Source organism: Centropristis striata, chromosome 12, assembly GCF_030273125.1.
Source record: "Centropristis striata isolate RG_2023a ecotype Rhode Island chromosome 12, C.striata_1.0, whole genome shotgun sequence".
Taxonomy (NCBI): domain Eukaryota; kingdom Metazoa; phylum Chordata; class Actinopteri; order Perciformes; family Serranidae; genus Centropristis; species Centropristis striata.
In genome coordinates, this window is record NC_081528.1 from 13430043 (window position 1) to 13450455 (window position 20413).

At 39.5% G+C, this 20413-nt stretch overlaps 1 protein-coding gene across 1 annotated transcript; it reads right to left on the reverse strand.

The window, feature by feature from the left end:
* Positions 1 to 3124: 3124 nt before the first annotated feature.
* On the reverse strand, positions 3125 to 19846 carry elovl6 (ELOVL fatty acid elongase 6). The gene is made up of 4 exons (XM_059346976.1): positions 19601 to 19846; positions 5757 to 5888; positions 4950 to 5101; positions 3125 to 4789 (listed from the first exon to the last, which is right to left on the reverse strand). Exons 1-4 carry the CDS (start codon positions 19681 to 19683, stop codon positions 4347 to 4349), a joined length of 810 nt encoding a protein of 269 aa, XP_059202959.1. The 5' UTR covers positions 19684 to 19846; the 3' UTR covers positions 3125 to 4346.
* Positions 19847 to 20413: the final 567 nt, after the last annotated feature.

Genomic DNA, 20413 nt, shown 5'->3' on the forward strand with positions numbered 1-20413 from the left:
TGAGCAGGACAGAGTAACACTAGTTTGCAAGGATTTGGGAAGATTTAAAATCAAAAGGGGAGGGGGTCTAATGCATGTATTGGACACAGACACATGAGCCAGAGTCTATGGGGGCACCACACAGGAGGGAAAGTCCCAAACCTCGGTGCTCTCTTGGTTGTTTTGTCTCCTGAGGGGAAGTTGAAGAGAAGATTGAGTTTTAAAGTCTTAAATGTACTTCCCCAAAAGTTTCTTTGTTTGTTTCACACACACTAGTGCAGTGCCTGTAGGAAGTATGTATTCGTATAGTGGGAGATGCAACATAAGAAGTGAATAAAGCTAAATCTCCGCTTAGCATGCTAATCATGAATAGCAGAATTTGCACATTACATGCAGACCACTACACCTAGACCTGTAACTTCATAAAACACTTACTTTTCATAAGGTACGCATACCATCCAGCACATACACATTGAACATCGATATTCGCTGGAAACTATTTGAATATTTTTGGAAAATCGAACCTTGTAGCGCACTTGAAAACTCTGAAAGATAGGTAGGCTAAATAAACTTACAGATGAGATGGGTCAGGCATGGAAATCCAGAGCGAATTGGGTTACTGACCAGGTGTAGGCCTATCACACAATGGGGCGGAGCTCCCCTAAAAGGCGTCCGATCGGAGATCACATCCTACATAAATAATGATGATATTTTGAAAAATTAATTAAAAAAACTTCAAAATTGAGGATGCACACATTCATGCCATGGGCAAGCCACATACGAAATCTTAGGTCAGTCTGGCTAACAGTCAGCGAGATATGCCCTATACACACACACACACACACACACACACACACACACACAGATGCTTCTTGCTTTTATAGATAGATAAATATAAATCACATTGAATAAATATAGGCTAAAGCATGTGTGAGGATGGGATAGAAACCTGTCATGCCTTATTAAGAAATAAATACACCCCAAGGACATAAAAGGTCAAGTGTAAATATACAAAATCTTTCAACCCATACATTATATATTAATAATTTAAAAACATATCTATTAAATGGAGTCCTGAAACTTATTATGGATAATATTCAAGTATTTATTATGTTAAAAGTTGACTATTATCTTGCAAAACATAAAAAGTATTCAGTGTTTCTCCTAAATTCTGGTCCATGTGAAAGAGCTTTTAAAACGTTGTAAAAGGATCATGGGACAGTGAACAAAGTCCTTGTTTCCATGACTCAGGTAAAATAGAATATATTGCTTACCTTGGATAAATACATAAATGGCAAGAGACACCATCAGATTTCAGATTTCATACCCATGGTATTGGAGAGGACGCCATCATACTGTAAGAGAAGCAGACCTAATTAACAGTCAAGGATATTTCAGAAAAAGAGGATGAATAAAGTTGCTCATGCAGTTTATATGGTCACTTTCAACCAGATTAAGAAGAAATCAAATGTGAGAATCAAAGAAAGACATAATTACAAGATGATTTCACCAGGAATGGTCATAAAATATAAAGGTGGAGAACATATTTGTCATGTCCACTTTGTTCCAGCAGATGGCGATAGTGTACAAGGAATACCACTTAAAACGTCAATGTTGAGACTGTCTAGTGATATTATCAGTGTTGGTCCTGATAGTGGCATCTAACAACTGCAGGAGTGTTCATTCTGTTCGCCAAATATGTGTTTACTTTTGCAATAATTACCACCACCTCAAATACAAATAAATTATAGTAAATAAATATTACATATATTACAATATATATACACACACATATAGTTTGTAATATATGTAATATTTACTTATTTATATATATAACTATTATATATATAACTATGTACTGTAACTGTGTGACACACTATTGATGAAGTTGCTTATGTCACATCCAGACTTTAACCAACAATTGTATATCATGTGTCCCTTTTTCGGCTGATTTTTCCGTTACTGCACATAATTTTGTCATATTGTAATGTTTATTAATTTTGTGAGTATTTTAAATTTGTGCTTTCTCAACTTCTTCAGCCGGCCTCGCTGGAAACTATTAACTGTTCTACCTATTTTAGCCATTTCCTAGCAGTGGGTAAAATGTTTGTTTACGATCTCATGGGATCAATAGTACCAGGGGGAAATAGTTAACAGTTAAAGTTAAGGCCACCGTTAGCATTAGCATTAGCTAACAAACGTTTGTTTTGCCAAACATGTTTTTATCATACAACAACAAATTGAACCACCTGAAAACTCTCGCCGATCGTTTGACAACACTTACCGCAGTTTTGTAGACACTTTCAGATGAAGCAAAGATTTCTTTATTTAGACGAACAAAAAAAGTCCTGTCTGCTAGCATTAGAGGTTTAGCTAACGTTAATTGACAAGCCATCTTTGAACCAATAAACAAAATAAACTACTTGGTGTAAGTGGCACAAATGTGTACCTTTATTTGAGTAAAGGTATTCCCTCTATTGTGGAATCCAGCAAGTATTACCCAAGGTGTGCTTCTGCATATCTCCAACATTTTTTTCACAGGAACTAATTAAAATTTTAGATAACAAAGATAGCAGAATAATTAACAGGAGATCCATTCAGCTGTTTTTGCACAAATGTAGTCTGTCTTGCACAGTTGCACCTCTAGAGGGAGGTCAGGTACAGCGGAAGTGAACTCTTTTAAACGTAGGTCCAACAGCAATAGTAATTAGTAGGCCTAATAGTAAATTAGTATAGTCAATTGGCTTAATTACTCAAGTAACATAGGCTGTTTATATCTGCCACCAGCCAGTTGTATTTATTGTTGACACACACTGAGTTTAGGAATCCAAGTAAAACCAGAAAGGAGAGTCCTTGATGCTTATGAGCTTACAACAGGTGAAGGAACTTAACTGGTTATAACTGGTTGGGTACCTAAATATTTGACTACTGGTTATACCTGTATAATTGAGTATGGGAGCAATAAAGTTGAACTGATTTACTGCTTGGTAAGATCGACTGAATCAAATTTAACATGCATGCAATCATACTTTCTACAAAACAGACATACTGCATATATTGAATTGGTAATCACCCTCTAACCTTTCAGCACTGAAGGATTAAGTATGTGCAGATGAGGAAAAAAAATACACACCACAGGCACGAGTCACATTTTTGCACTCTTTGTTCATACGTTAAGTTTTTCAGCAACAATTGTTTTGACATTGATACAGTGCAAATGCACAATAGCACAACAGACACCATTAAGGATACATACTATTTTTCAAAGTCAATACAGCAGATTTTTGACAATTTGCATGTTTGATTTTTTTTCTTTTTTTTGCTAAACATAAATATGTTTGTCCTTCAGCCTTCAGTGTTCAACAGACAAGTTTTCTTCACTGGTAGGGACCCTTCAACACAGAGAGGCATTTGGAAATCAATGGCAAGTCATTTTCCAAAGTGTGGTTGGCAACTTCTGAAAGGTCATGACAAGTGGTGAAGCAGGGCACTGTGAGCATCTGTTTCCCATCATGCCCAGGAGCAGTGTGATCATCTGAGTCAGTCAATCCAATCAGCTTCATTCATACTTTCCCCCTCCCCAACTATGCAGCCATACTGGATGAATTTTAGCCATACTTTAAACCGGTGCCGATGTTTAACATGTCTACTTTGTCTTGATATGCATATAATATTAAGAAAAGAGATAACCTAAGACCTGAGAAAATATCGCATTTTGCAATGTAAGACACAGAATATACAGTGCCGTTCACCCATCAGTTCATACCAACCACCAACACTCACCAGTGTTCAAACTTCTTCTTTGACAGATCAAAACAAAACAACAAACACTGACAACAGACGGACATAAACATACTCAGATGGCTCAAGTTAACACTGACTCCATCCATCGTCATATGCACCAATTAATTTTTTAATATCAAGTAAACATATGCTCATGGCATTTGTAATTTTTTTTAAATCCGGTGATTTTGTCCTTTTATAACATTTTAGGTTTTAAAAACAATTCATGATGAATTAAAAAAAAAAAGGGCTTTTAAACTTCAGGTGGACAAGTCGTGATGGCTCTGATCATGGCGGCGCTGCTTCCTCAGCATCCTTCAACGGAAACGTCACATCCATTGAGGCATTTTAGATCTGCACATTAGTAGTAATGCTCAAGCACAAACATCAGCCATCCTCTTGACCCTCCCACACCCACCCCAACCCCACACCCACTCCCCAAGCCACCTCTGCATCACCCATATGTCATTCCAACAACCATTACCCAACCCTAACAGATTCTGTCAAGTCACTGGTCCCTGCTCTCCATTTTAATCTCCCTTTTTCTTCATGATCACCCTTCTTCCCATACTTATGGCATTTGTTTACTCGCTCTTCTTTGTGACAGCCGCAGCCGATAACTTGGACTTGCCAAAGTAGGCCTCGAAGAAGAACTGGACAAAGAGCACAAAGTAGCTGAGGTACATGAGGGAAGACCACACAATGTTCTGCATGTGGGATGGACACTCCTGGCCCTGCTGCATCCACGAGTACACCAGGTAGTTGACCACACAGCCCATCAGCATCTGGGTGATCTGGGTCAGTGTGATGAACATGGCAAACTTGCGCGACAGCTTGAAGCCGGCTGCCCGCAAGGCGTAGTAAGAGTACATGACAGCGTGGACCAAGTAGTTCATGGTCATGAACCATCCACCACCGGCCACCATGTCTTTGTAGGAGTACCAGGAGTAGAGCAGCACGGTGATGTGGTGGTACCAGTGGAGGAAGATGAGCTTCTGTTTCCTCAGGACGATGAAGAGAGTGTCACCTGAAGGTAGAGAAAGAAAGTTTGTTTGTTCAAGAGGTGGGTAAGGTTTGTGGGGAGCTTGTTCAGTAGTCAATATAGTTTTGTTTAAATTGTTTTACAATGACTCATACTACCGCTCCTTTCTTACTATGAGACATGACATGAAAAGGTCTTGACTTACCCAGTTCTGGTGCTTTACTAAGTACAAAGGCGTACGCCCAGAACTTGCTGACAGGCCCGTTGTAAAAGCTCTGGTCACAAACTGACTGTTTCAGCCCTTTCGTCATCAGGATGTACATCATGTAACTCCCAGTACGAATGGCACCAAATATACTACAGGGACAGAGAGATAAAACCAACATAAGAAATCACTGAAGTGGGAAATATGGATATTTTATTCCTATAGTTAGTATGTGGCGTCTAAGTCACATATAACACAATTTTCTTGAGGCCCCACAAAGAATCCTGTGTGAAATAAATCACACTTTTCATTGGTTTGAAATAAACCATGACTTCCATGACTTTTTCACCCCAAAGAAATGAATTTAGCAGTACACACCATGTACTTAATATGGAGCCATAGCACATGACCTGCTTCCCTCTGTTGCTGGTAGTATCTGATGTGACAGATGCACTCTGCTCTTTGGATAGAAAAGCCATACTATACGGACAGAATAACATTGAGAGGCCTCAGATTTTTCTACTTCTCTATGTAAATTTCAAGTAAATGTAGAAAAAAGCAAGTGTGAATGCCATTGCAACCGGCTGGCTGTCTACTGAGCCACGTAACGACCTAAATAAATGATGATGAAAAGTGAGGCAAGATAAATGTTTGGTAATGGCTTTAGATTTGTTGATTACAAAATGTCAAGTAATAAGCCACAAACTGATTAAACTGCTGACATTCTTTCTGCATAATTAGGGTTAATCTTTTATTTGGAAAATTGTTATTTATTTTCTGCCTTTAATAATGTAATCGCTTTCTCACCTGAAGACAGCAAGCGTGAGCGACCATAGCACCAGTGGTTTCCTCAACTCAAACTTCTCCCTCTGTTTCATGACATGGCGGCCCCCAAGGATAAAGGCAACGTAGAGTGCAGAGAACAGAAATGACTTCTTCCTGTAACACACACACACACACACACACACACACACACACACACACACACACACACACACACACACACACACACACACACACACACACACACACACACACACACACACACACACACACACACACACACACACACACACACACACACACACACACACACACACACACACACACACACACACACACACACACACACACACACACACACACACACACACACACACACACACACACACACACACACACACACACACACACACACACACACACACACACACACACACACACACACACACACACACACACACAGCAAAGATTAACATTATTTTGACTTTTCATTGCCTTTACACAGTTTAATGTCCTGATTATATTTGGTCTTTTTCGGCAGTGCGCTGCTAAATATTCATACAATCGCATCAACACTTTGCAGCTTATAGTTAGCTCTTTAACAGACTCTCTTACAACAAATGTGAGGAGTCAACCAGATAAAACAACAAAAATGTAACATGTGACATGTGAGGCATGTGAGACATGTGAGCAAATACCAAATAATCAGTTAGAAATCCACGGCAATGAAAATAGCATTTCACTTTATGCACATCAAAAGATGATAACATGTTACAGTAAGTTTTTTTCGAAGGGGGGATTTTCCTTCATGGACTTCGGTTAAACACTTTTTCACAAACAATTGCTGTACAGACTTCACAAGCAATGCCTGAAGTAATGATTTAATGATCCGAGTCCGGCTCCAACAGCCAATAAATGCTTGGTTTTCAGTTTTCCGGTATTGCTTATACTAAGTTCCAACTCCAACCATCCTGTGAAGCCTGTTTGCCTTAATTGACTTGTCAGAGATCACTGCTGTTCCACATGAAGCTGGGGGCTTGTGCTGAAGCACCACATGGCCCGACTGAATCTAAAGAAAAACCCTTTAACAGCGTTCAGCACAATTACAAAGCGCAGGTGGTCTCACTTGACAGACTGGATGCTGAGTAGGACCAACAGAAGATTGGGGCAGGCTGCCTATATATAGAAGCTTTGTACAAAACACTGTTTGGTCTATTGGTCAGGGAGTTACAGTTTGGATCATTATCAGCTAAAACAGTTAAGGGAAAGAAAGTCATTATGCCAAGAATGTCTGGACCATTGAGTCCGGCATCAGACCCTCAGGAGGGTTCTCAGTGACCAGAGGTAGAAATCTGTAAAAGCATGTACAGCAACACCCATGGAAAGATAAACAAACAAGTTTCCTCTCAGAGGACAGTGCACAGGCACCAGGAATGAGGCACACTGGGGGCTTGGGGACTATTAGCCCTGGGGATGATGTGTTGCATAACTAGCCCAAGGAGTTGTTTGTGCTGCTTTTGAGTTAACTTCTATTCAGTTACAATTCCCACCATCCTGCGATTCTTTTTTGCCTCAGTTCAACAAATGCATGATGTTTCCAAAGTCCATGAGCAATCATGTTAAATAACCAGGATATTTGCCAGTATAGTAGTACACTGGTATACTAGTCAAATGGTCTGTGCACAACTCACACTGGAAACACAAATATTTCTTGCACAACCATGAAATATGCAACCTGTTCATAGCAATCCATCCGGTTCTGTTTTGCAGCCTCAGCAGAGCACAACAACAACAACATTTCCTTGAATTGGGAGGGTGGATGGCTGGTGTTTGTGCTTGAGCATTAAAAGCAGCATTTAAGAGGCAGGAATGAGGCTGTCTGAGGAGGATTGGGGGGAAATTTGCACTTTTCAGTGGTCTTCAACCAACTCAATGGACTGGCGGGAGCACTGTTGGAAAAATGTTATAAGATATTTTAAGACCCCATGTCAAGAAAAATACAAGAATACAAACTCAAATTGTTGGAGAGGGCTCTCCAGAGGCAAACCATTTTCATGTATTCTGGGGATGCCCCAAATTGAACCAATACTGGAGCGCCATTCACAATACATTAATACAAGTGTCAAATTCCCCTTAATTTTGAAAATCTGTATTTGGGTCGTGTGGTGTGCGTGAAACTATGGAGGGACATAAAGCTGCTTCAGGCCCTTTTGGCTGCAAGTAAAAAATCCATCACCAGTAAGTGGTTAAATCCAACACCACCTACAATTAACGATTGGCACGAAACAATTCTGGAAATATTCAAGATGGAAAAGCTGACCTATTGTTTGAGGACCCAAAAAGTTAAGTTTTACCAAATTTGGGCAAAATGGATTGAATTCATAACCCCAACTCGTGCAGACTTTGTATGATCCCTTTGACATATTTATTAATTTATTTTTCACCTTGTCATTGATGGAAATTAAAATAAGTAAGCTCCCTCACTTTATTGTATATAGTTGTCATTTAAAGACTGTTAGTCTGATGTTTACTAAATTATAACCCCAGGTATGCAGGTTGTAAACATGTGGGTAGAAGTGTGGGTCTAAGGTGTGTGTGTGTGTGTGTGTGTGTGTCTGAATGTACTAAACCTTCTATATTCAATGGACTATATAACGACATGTTTCCAAGATAGTGAATATGGAGGCTCATGAAGGACCAGGAGGACTGTCTTAAACCACACAAACTGACTCTCGCAGACTCTTTTGATCACCTGTATGCATAAATGGGTGGGGGAAAAAAGGAAAAAATGGAAAAGGTCTATGGAAAACATGGATTTTGTTTTTTTGTGCTGATGTCTGTTTGTAAATGCCTTTTCCAAACAAAATAAAAAACTACAAAAAAAAAAAAAAAAACTACAAAAAAAAAAAAAGAGCAGCATTTAAAAACAACTTGAGAAATTGGGCTGTGTGAAACACATGATGCTGACAATATATAACAAGAAACCTCTCAGTTTTCTGTTTTTGTTAAGTCTGGTAAAGAAACGTTTTTTCAACCTCAGGGTCATTTTTGAGGTTCTGGTATGTTATGTTGTTGTGGCTGAATTACAAGAGAGTCAGTCATGTTAAACTGAATATCAATTAGCAATAAGCAGTTTCAGCCTATAGTAACCGATTGAAAATGCTAAGACCTGCCTTATAGCAACCCTGCAGATTTTGCTGGGGCATCCTACTCCCCAATGTATTCCAGCTATGACCAGCTGTATATTTTTAATTACATCACAATTGCACTCAGTGCATCAACTTTCTTTAGTTTCCCAATTGTTGTGACAAAGTAAATAAAGACAGGGACAAAAGTACAGTGTTAGTTGTCAAACATAATGGACTTCATTGTGCGCGAGTATTCCAAGAATGAGAGATGCCACTTCTCTGTTCTTGCAGGAAGCCCACAAACTGATTTAGGCCACCTCCACAGAACAAAGGACAAAGCAGTACAGTCAAAGTCAAAAGGAGCAGCCACACAGAATGACAACAGGGTTGGACTGCAGAATGACATCACTGTTTCTCAACTACACAAGAAGGAGGGGAGAGCAGAGGAACACAGAATGCACAGTGGCCTACATACTGTAGTGAGGCCGGTTGGTGTTGTTGAGGAGCAACAATCTCAGCATTACCCTTCAAAAGCTTAAAGGTCACGATGAATTGGTTGAGCTGTGATTCTAAGGTGTGCAGTACACTTTTAATGTCTAGTTGTATCTGCACAGATATGGCATTCATTGATGTATCTTTTAATGAAGCAAGAAAACGTTCTATAATCAATTGATCATTAAAAGAGAGATAGTAAAACCAAAAGAAGAACCAACATATTCTTCTTTTAATCCTAAATATTAAAACACACACACTTGCTCAATCCAAAACACTTGCCAGCATTGCCGAGTCTGGAACAAGCAGGAACCTCGGGGTCTGAACAGTGAAGCCAATGGGGAAGAGCTTAAAGCACACAAGCATTATTTGTAATAGCCAGGAGGGGGCGACTCTACTGGTTGCAAAAAATAACTTCATAAGAATGTCTATGTGAAAATGACCCTACCCATTTATTTCTTAAGCTTAGTAAACATTTTCCAAATACCTTTATGGTCTTAACCATGGATTTTAAGTCCTCTTTAACAATTACTGGTTAAAAAACAAAAAAAACAAGATTGCAACAGCCAAAATGCCAAACTTGAGACGTCAGTCTACATAACAAAGGGGATGTCACGGCGGCTATGTTCACTTCTTTTATACAGTCTATGGTCTGAATAAAGCAATGTAAACTTGTAGCTGGCATTACTTGTTTCATCATGTTGCCCAACAACTCGTAGGCATCAAAAGTAAAGTAACATTACATGTAAAGTAAAGGTAAAAAAAACAACCCAAAAAACGTTCATTCAGTCACTGGAAAAGCATGATTTTAGTCTCAAAAACTGCCCCAATGTTGCAGTCTGTTTTTTTGCGACCCAGCCAGTCGAGTCCGAGCACAAAGGTGTGGAGGAATTTTCTTGTCTTGTTCTGTTTCATCATCATCCTGCAGGCTAAAAGTACTCTAAGCCAGAGGTTAAGATGTGCACGGCCTACTGCGTTATGTTTAGAAGATGGATTACACTGTCAGAACTAATAATAAAGGGTAAAGAAACCCAAGGGCATGGTCAAAGCTGACAAGTTGGTTGAGGGTGGTGAGGGAGCTGCTGCTGTTGTCTTTGCAAAAGCTCTGAAGTGCCAGCTGCAGCCAAGCTATGTCTGCAGTCACTGGAATCTGTTTGAGACATCAGTGTGAATTCACATCACCCCTTCATGCTCCACGGTGCCTCTAAAGCTCAACTCCTGACTTTAGTATTCAGATTCATCAGAGAAATTAGACTTTCAAATGAATTGCCTTTACGTGAAACACACAATGGTCCAAGGACCAAAATAAATATTATCACAAATTTGACAAACGACTATTTTTACTTATTACTGGAGTATTTTTGAGGAATGGCTACGATTTTGATCTTTAGACATGCTCTGCTAATAAGCTCTGCTGGCTGTAGTCGAGATTTACAGTGTATATTTGGAGTGACAAGTTAGAGACGAGTTCATCATTTTGACTCCCATCTTACTTCAGTTCACTTGGCAAATAATGTTTACAACACAACCTACAAACTAATAAAGAAGTAACACCTTCATACTATGAAACATCAAGTTGATCCATTGATTTTAAATTGAGACATAAGATGGTACATGGTGGGCTTTTTCCAACGACCAATTTCAATGACAAATAATAATTGGAAAAAAAACATGATGCAGACAAAACACTGCAGCCTTGCAGCCACCACGTTGAACCTGACTTCTGTCTACACGGGACAATATATTAGAGGGGTGGGGCCAGAGGCTCGATTCTGCGGTTCGTTAAAGCAGGCCGAGGCAGCACAAATGAAAAACTACAATGTCAGAGATCTTTTGGGGAGGATCAGCATGAAGCAGTAACAGAATCAGCAGAGATTTCTTGTTTTCTGCAAGGTTGGAAACCAGCTGCTTCTCTCCAGCTGAGATTTCCTCCAAATAACGGTAAGCAGCAGTGGCTTCTTTTAGTATAGGTATAGGTGTCCCAGATCCACTACGTTAGTTTTACATGTTCATAGTTTTTACATGAATCTCTTCATGCAGAATCAAACATATTTTTTGGTCAAATACTGTTTGTACTGGTGTGGTCAGAATCACACATTCCTTGTTGTAATGAGCAATGTAATTAAATATAAGTTAACAATAAAACCAACAACTACAAAGACTATGATTCACATATGTAATGGAGACAAAAAGCAAGTATGATTAAAGTGTCAGAGGAGCTGCTCAGTTAGGTAAGTACAGGCATCTCTGGCATCTCTTTCTCCCATGTGTGACTGTTCTCACAGAGTGAGACTCTGGGCGTTGGCCCAGTTACACTGTTGCCAAATCATGATGTGTATCTGAGATATTCAAAAAAGGTGTTCATATCTAAAGAATTTAAAGTTACAATGCAAACAAACCTCGACTCTAGTGTCAACTGGTGCCACTCGAGCCTAAAAAAGTTCCAACAAATAATGTGAACATACATGTTTAACTAACACGTTGTGTTAGTTATTAGTTATTAGAATTAGCTCTTCTAATCCCGAAAACTGAAGTTGCGAAAAGGCATCAGATTCTTTACACAATTGCACAGTAAACTAGCATCATCTGAAAGTATTTATCCCAACAGAGGTGTGCACTATATCCTTGTGGTTTAAAGTTCTCTGTGTACCTGCATGTAGCCTATGTAGTGCAGATCATGATATAATAAGGATGTTGGTCTTGTCGCCCCTCCCTTCCCCCACACAGTGTTGTATAAAGCTGCTGGATAACCTGCTGTGAAACTTGGATCTGTATTAGCTGGTCCAGGAGATTTCAACAGTTACGCAATCCTGAGTTTGCAGTCTGAGGAGGAGTCTGCCCGCCTGTGCCAGTGAGCTGGTGTCTAACTATCTCATCGAAGTGTGTGTTTACAGTGTCACATATGCATATGCAACTGTATTCAAAACAATAGTGCGAGTATGTGTGCGCAAACACACACAGTCACTCAGTTGAGGGGGTGTAACTATTCCCTGGCACTCTCTTAAACAGTAGAAAGGCAACCAGAGTGTTTCTGTGCCAAAGTGTAGGATGAGCAGCAAACCACTCAATAAGACCAGGAGGTGCTGTAAGTAAGATCTAGCTATTACAGAATAACATGTCATCCAGGAAGCACCTGCTTATAATCCATTTAGTAACACACCCACTACTCCCAGTTACATGCAATTTCTAATGGAACTCTAAAATAACAAGGCTTGCAAGATGCTATCACACACTGGTTTAGTTCACTCTGGATCTGGTGGCTCACACGAAGGGCCAATTTATCTATTCAGGAAACAGAAGAGTTCTGTAGTTGAGTGGTAATTATTTCAGCCTGTTAAGTGCTTAAGAACATCTTGAGTCATGCTTATTTTAAGCTGCTTGAAGAAAGCTTGCATCACATAGCACACAACAGTATAAGCCCAATGCACACATGTGGGCAAAATCAATGCACCTTGATTGCACCTCTGTATTGTGCACGATTACAAAAGCAGTTCAAATGTGTCTGATATATTTAAAAAAAAAACAAAATGCCATATCTGACAAATGTACACAGCAGTGATGACAAATGTTATTGTATGCTCTAATAGTACCAAATAATAGCACACATATTTACATTACATTAAGTCATTTAGCAGACGCTTTTATCCAAAGCGACTTACAGGAAGACACATATGCACAGTGGTGCCTCAGTATACATTCATTTGACTGTAAAGAGCAGTAATGCAATTATGCACTGCGTGCAAGCAAGCCATGCAATTCCACTGATTGAAAGTTGGAGATAATGTGCTAAGAAAAGATGCAATTGTTTAGGCAGGGGAAGAGGAAGATCGCTGTCTAATGTAAACAATGCCGATTCAAAGTATTTTTTTTTTTTTTTTTTTAAATCATGCAGTACTGAGAATGCAAAGCATCTCAATGCATACAAACTAAAACAGACTGACAAGGAACTGCTCTTTCCTTTGTTTGCATTTAAGCTTTTCCGTGACAACCTGATAAAATGTGAAAGTGAAAACAGATGTAGCGACACTTCAGGCAGACCACAATTTCCCGAGGAGCCAGCCTGCATCTTCATCTCCGCCCTCACCAGCCTTGAGAAGGACAGCAGCCTAGCAAACATCAAGCCTGGGGTGGACTCTGGGTTAACATGATCACAAGTGATCAGCATCATCATGTGCTGCTCTTGTTAATATGGCAGCAGCATGCACAAGCAAGACCTTGAATATTTCCCTGTATCACCATTGGGAGGAAGCTCTAGAAACTCACTGGGAAATAATGATTTATTGTCTTTATTTAACAAAGTAATATGTGCCATTGCTTGTTTTGATTTGGTTTTGGAGTAGTCACATTTGATTTAGCACAAAATAAAAATATTTTTGGGGGTCAGAAGGCAGCTTAATGTAGCTATAAAATATAACCTAATTCTTGTTATATCAGTGTGTAATTAAATAAACATTTTTAAATAGCTTCTAATTAACCTTACCCACTTCTCTGACATATTCTGCACTGTGGCTTTGAATTATGCATCCAATGTTTGTGGTCTGCCTGCGATGCTGGCATCTAGAAATTAATAACTCCATTATTTCAGTTATTTGTAAGCCGCTATAGAGAAAAAAATCTGCTATATTCTTCAGCCAAAGATTACTTCAATATATAAGTATCATTCCACCAAATCGTTATAAAGAGAAGGAAGAAAACAAGCTGTGTAATGACCACTGAAATGATACCCTGATGCCAAATTGAAGACAGGGGTATCTGTTGGTCTCATCCATCCAACAGCAGGGCTCAACAGCTCTGGGACAAAAGGCTGGACTGCTCTTGGAATGAATAAGTAACATGAGACTTGGAAGGAAGAGACTTATCTCCTCAACTCATCAAGTATACCACAGGAACCTGACCTTCAAGATCTGTCAATGAGCTGTGATACTTCTGAACAGCATTGCTATATCCCTCATAGGGAAGCTGAATCGTATAAAAAGTGTGAATATTCATCAGCAGACAGAATACACAAAACAGTCCACAACAAAGATCTCATTGTTCATTCTAACTGGTGCATATTCACTGCAGCATTCTCAGGCTCTGCATCCCTTGTTATCAGTCCAGGGCAAAACCACCAGAGATCCATCAGAAGTGCTCAGGCCCATAGCGAGGCTATCTACCCCCAGAGGCTTTTCAAACACAGGGAACGCAGATTGCAAGCAACCTGCAGAGTAATGGGGAATGATGACGTCTGTGGGAGCACAGAGTGAGTCAGCAGGTTAAAGATGTGTGTATAACAGAGGGTAACGGCTCTCCTTTGGACAGTAAGGCCACGCTGCAGACAATCTTAATACATAAAAGGGAATATTTGAACTGCAGAAGATTTTACTCATCACATACAAATGCATTGCTTCACTATGAGGGCAAAACAAATTACCAAATGCAAATACTAACTGACTGACACGCAATCCCCATCCACAAATACATATTTTCAACATATCCCACAGTGAACAGTCAAGACTGTGAAATGACATGCTTTGAATACTGTACAGCCATGCAGTGAAACAGCTTTTGATGTCAGTATATTATAGGTAGGAAGATAGGATCTTCACAAAGCCAGATAACTCTTACGGCTACAGTCCCAATATTATAAAAGCATTTGGAAGAGAACACACCTCTTAAAACTTGCAGATATTACAAGTTACAGCAAAATGTACATGTTAGATTAGTGTTTAGTTTAGTGATTAGATGTTTTTATTTGGAAAAAATGGCGAAAGCACCTACATTAATATGTATTTGATAAAAATCAGATGAAATTCATAACTGAACTGAAAAAGGTGAATGAGCTAAATGCAATCATTGGATTTTAGATATTTGTTTGTAAAAAGCATGGTATATATCACCAAGCTCACATGGCAGGTTCACTCATAAATGTACCCGTCATAACTTAGCACTTTCTCAGGCCCCAGGTATTTATGTGATGCTGCTGACATTCCTGAAATAACAGGAGAGCAACGTCGACTGTATCTAGAGAAGAGGAAAGATCTTTTGTATGCAGAAACATAATTTTTCACAGGATGTTTACTACAACTGCTGATTACTCGAGTTGGAAATTAAAAATGGTATGCACTATTGTGCATGTCTTTCAGTTCTGCCAATATTTTGTCCTGCTCCTACATTACCTCATATGTCTATGGTGCTTCTACAGTGTTTGTTATAGGAGGGAAGAAGGATGATGCTCATGCTGCTACAGCATCTAGGTCCATACCCAGCCCTTCCTCTTCCTACTCTTCTGACAACTGGTTGCTTAATCATCTTGCTTCACAATGCTGAGCTGTCTGCTGTCAGTCTCATAGGAACACATCAGATCAGAGTACCAGTCTCCATTCATCCCTGCAGAACAATGGCACGTATGCACAGTATATATAGTGTCCATAGATGTCTCACCGTGTCTGATGTGAAACACATGCACTGCACAGTAAATTCCTTTCAAAAACACAAACATCTGTATCGGCTTTGCATGTATCATCTCTAAAAGTGATTAAAAGTGAAGCATCTTAGGCACGTTACTTTAACAGCTCAAATTATTAATATGAAAGAGTTTTTCCCCCTTTGAAAATAACAGTATAAATAAATTCAATTCAGCATTAAAATTAAATTAAATAAATGCAGCAATATCTGATGGAGCATAGTAACAGCAGTCGCAGTCTGCAGCTTAATTCAGCTTTCAACCCTTCTGGCTCTAATGGCAATGGATGAAAATGGATAATCTACCCATATCAGCCACTATTGGCTTGTGTTACTACCAGGGCTGAACAATGTGCCATTTCATCATCAACACTAAGATAAGCATGTCAACAGGAACATCACTATTCCTGAATACTAACAGTCTAGTGCATCTGACTGCAGGCTTATTAAATCACTCTTTTATGTGCACAAGTAATACATCACCCTCTTTTACCAGCTTTGTGACCAGCTACCACAGTAGCATTTTTTAAGTTGACGAAGAGAAAGAACTCTGGAAATTCCCAAACTGAACTATACAATAAATTAGTCTTACCTTTGAGGTCTGAATAGTTTCCTTGATCCTCATTTATCAACACCTTTGGTGGTCAGCTCTGTCTCCATGGTAACAAGTGGGTTTTTATGTTACAGATACATCCTGCCACCACAAATACTTCTGGTTACAACTTCCTTTAAATAAGATTCTATGAGGTGTGTTCAATTATTCACTTAAAGAACTGAATGCTGAGCTACTGGTTCAGACCATGGATGTATGAGGGGAACTCGAAACAGGCAGCCAATATGACATAGTGGCCTAACCATGTACGGTAATTATAACTTCCAGGTCTGTGCATGATGTCATTGGGCCCAAAAATACTTTTCACTTAAACTGAAAAAGAGTTTGTAAATCTGCAAGTTTTTGTTGTCATTAACGTCCCACTAAGAACACTTAAAATGCCCTTATTTAAACCATTGTGCTGAAAGTTATTTGTCTAAGCATAATAAACTTTTGTTCATGTAAGCAAGCCCAAGACCAATCGGTTGGTAGATGGGGTTAAAGGAATCGTAATGTGATGGCTCCATGTGCCCCACACATACAAAACATCTGCACAATTTGTGTGAAATTTCATAGGAATGAACAGGTTCCTGCCTCCAGCACTGTATCCAGTTCTCTTTAAACATCCATTATTCAGACTTTAAAGCATGTTGCAATTCTGGCTCCACCACAATTCTGTCACAGAACAGACCACATTTTTCAGCAGCAGTCAAAAGGTAAAGCACCTGCTGTGACATAACTGATTTATCACAGTTGTTATGATGTTCAAAACTTTGACCTACGTAAGTGCTTATGTATTGTGTTTACAATGTGAAGAGCAGGAGATAGCACTCAGTAGTGTATCAGGTAGCACTATCAATAAAATACCTGAATACACTTATTCACAACATGCTGCCATTTATTACAAAAGACTGTTCATGGCAGCCTCAGTCTGCTATACTGTATACATTTATTTTAATTTTCTTAAATAAAATGTCTAAAACAGAACCAAAACTGTCATTTATAAAGTGTATCAGAAGAAATCTTAACACACAGCCTTCATGCTAAGTGACCCTTTGTCAGCCCAAAAAGTAATTTAACTGACATTTCACTTGCCTAAATCGGTGTTAATTCCAGACCCTAGTAGAGGTTTGCTGAATGTGCCTAATTCCAGGCTAAATCATTAAATAAAAGTGTGCTAGTCTGTGATTTAAGTCACTGCATGGTGAGAAAGGACTGCAGTTTGTTTTCACATGCCCTACCAAACTAACCGTCAAACAACAGCTTCAATTTTCTCATTTGCCTTTAAACTAGTTTATTCTTGTTTGGGTTTTTTCTTAGGTCATAAAAACATGCCACACTTAATCAGAGGTTCTCTGAGCATTTTTAATGCAATAAACAACCTATCAGGTCTCATTTTCTGTGGTTATTGCCTCCATCAGCCCTGTGCACTGGCCCAGTCTGACATCCTCCACTACATGAGCAGCGGAGAGAAGTCAGCACAGATCAGCTGCAACGTGATTGGCTAATGCTTTGTCAGCCGACATCAGAAGATTAACGTTATTGGTCGGTTGTCAGTACCAGGGAATGGACAGCTCCTACACACTGCTCCCATGCTGCTTCCCTCTCTGTCTCACACACAAACACATATTTCATTTCAATGAATAAGAACTAAACTGTTCTAAGACTGGCTCCAGGAGCTTTACTGAAATTTGTGTTAAAAATAATATGCTAATGTGCCTCTTTTCTACAGGCAATCCAAATAGATGATAGAAGGAGCCAGATGAATGCCTCCTGCTCGCCGTGTGCTGCTTCGTGTAAATTCAGATCCACTGCATGCTTAATGAAGCCTATGCTAACTTAACGCATGACTCATTTTGTTTTGCTTAGAACCATTCGTTTTGCTCAACCTGGCACAGTCCTGGACAGTAATGACCCTTCAATGAGTTCATGCAAAAGGACGGTTGGATAAACCAGCACATGACCTACATATGAAATGCATCAATGCCCACAACCACAAAGCATTATTTACTTAACCCCTGTAGACGTAGTGAAATATCAGTTGAGGATCATGAAGTAGTTTGTGTAAAGCCTGGCAGACTGCACCCTCTGTAAACATCACATCTTATCTTTCACTTTGTCATTTCTAGAAGGTTTCATGAGGTACACTGCAATTTACCCAGTAGGAGATTGTTTAGTTGTTAATCAGTTATAAGTTAATCAGTGTTTTCGCTTCTTTTGACAAAAATGTTATGATTTCTACAGCTGAAATGTTTGCTCCAATCAAATTGGAAGCTATTGTCAACTATTTTGATGATTGATTTATCATCACATTCATTTTTAAAGCAAAAAAGCCCAACTCTCACTGATTTTAGCATCTCTACTGTGTGGATTTGCTGCCTTTCTCCATTTTATATCATTCTAAGTAAAAAATCCTTTGTGTTTTGGATGACTGGTTGGAGAAAACAAGCCGTTTGAAGACGTTACCTTGGACTGAGAATGAAATGAATCATTGCTTCCTGCCATAAACATTTTTATCGAGAGTAAAACATGAATTGCACACAATAATTTAAATGACCTTACAATAACGGATGATGCAGACTTTTCCTTCTCATGTACAACATTATAATTTTATTTAGCTAGCTTTAAAAAAATACATGTACTATGGGCTATTTAAAAAAAATAGTAATTGTAGGTCCATCTCGTTTGAAGGAGAAACACAGATGATGACTGAGGGGGATGTGGCTTGATTCAAATGTGCAGTTGAGCAGCAGTGTCTATGTAAATGGATGAGGCAGCTGGAGCCGTGGATGACCTTTACAATACTACTATCGCGGTAACTGATGCCGGGAGAATAAATCACGGGAAATCAAGGACAAATCCTACCCGTTAAATATGCACCGTGCAAACAGCATTGTGCCATGTTATGTCTAATTAGTGCGGATATGGTTGAGCGTGCGGAAGAGCATCGCGCTTGCACGAGGCTGAAGGCCTGCGTGAATTTGTTCATTTCATGAAACACAAGCAGCAATTTGCGGATGATGACAGAGAGCCTGATATAATAGGATACGGCGAGGTTTAATCCCGGCGAGCGAGGCGGATGCATGTGCACGGTTACAGCCTCCGATTCATTTAGCACGTACACGCGTTGCGTTTAAATTTGCAGCGGATGAAAAAAACTGCAATGTGGAATTTGAAAAAAAAAACGAGGCGCCAACATTACAGAGCCTTACCAGTTCTCCTGCATCCATCGGATGGCTTCGTCCTCGTTGAACTGTCTCTCGAACTCATACTCTTGCAGGGCTAGCACCGACATGCTCACTGTGCTGTGTTTCCTGTTCACGCTGCTGAAACGATACGATACTCGGTATCGAGGTGTTTTCTGTTTTAGTTAGTCTGTTTCCTCGCGACCCTCGACTCGCATCGCTCGTGCTGCTGTCTGGACCTCGCGGTACTTGCGCGAGCAGCTCGGCAGTCAGTGGCGGCACCTTCCTCTTCAACCGGTTGACAGAGCCTACGCCCTCTTCCTCAGGACGGTGGACCCCGGGTCCTAACGCCCCATCTATTCCCTTCTGTCTGGCTGTTTTGCATTTCTTCACCCTGTTAAAATAATCGCCTAACTATTTTTTTTAAAGTTTACAGGAAACAGATAAAACCTCACCAAAAGTGTAACATATGACATTTATTGACCATTTCACTCAAAAAGGATGTAACAAAGGATGGCTATTGGTATAGTAATAACACTGTGTGTAAATTATGTGACTTAAGATAAATAAATTACTTAGACAATTTTTTGAACATGCCTTTGTGACTTAAGAAAGATATGGTAACACTTTATTTTGAAGGTGTCTACATAAGAGTCACACAAGCCTGTCAGAAACATGACATGACAAGTATCATGAGCATTAATGTTACTTCAAAGTGTCATTAATGTTCATGACACATCCCATGTCATGTTTATGACACGCTCATGTCACTCTTATGTAGACACCTTAGAGTAAAGTGTTACCAATATAAGTGTCAACAATAAAACACTGATAAACTGA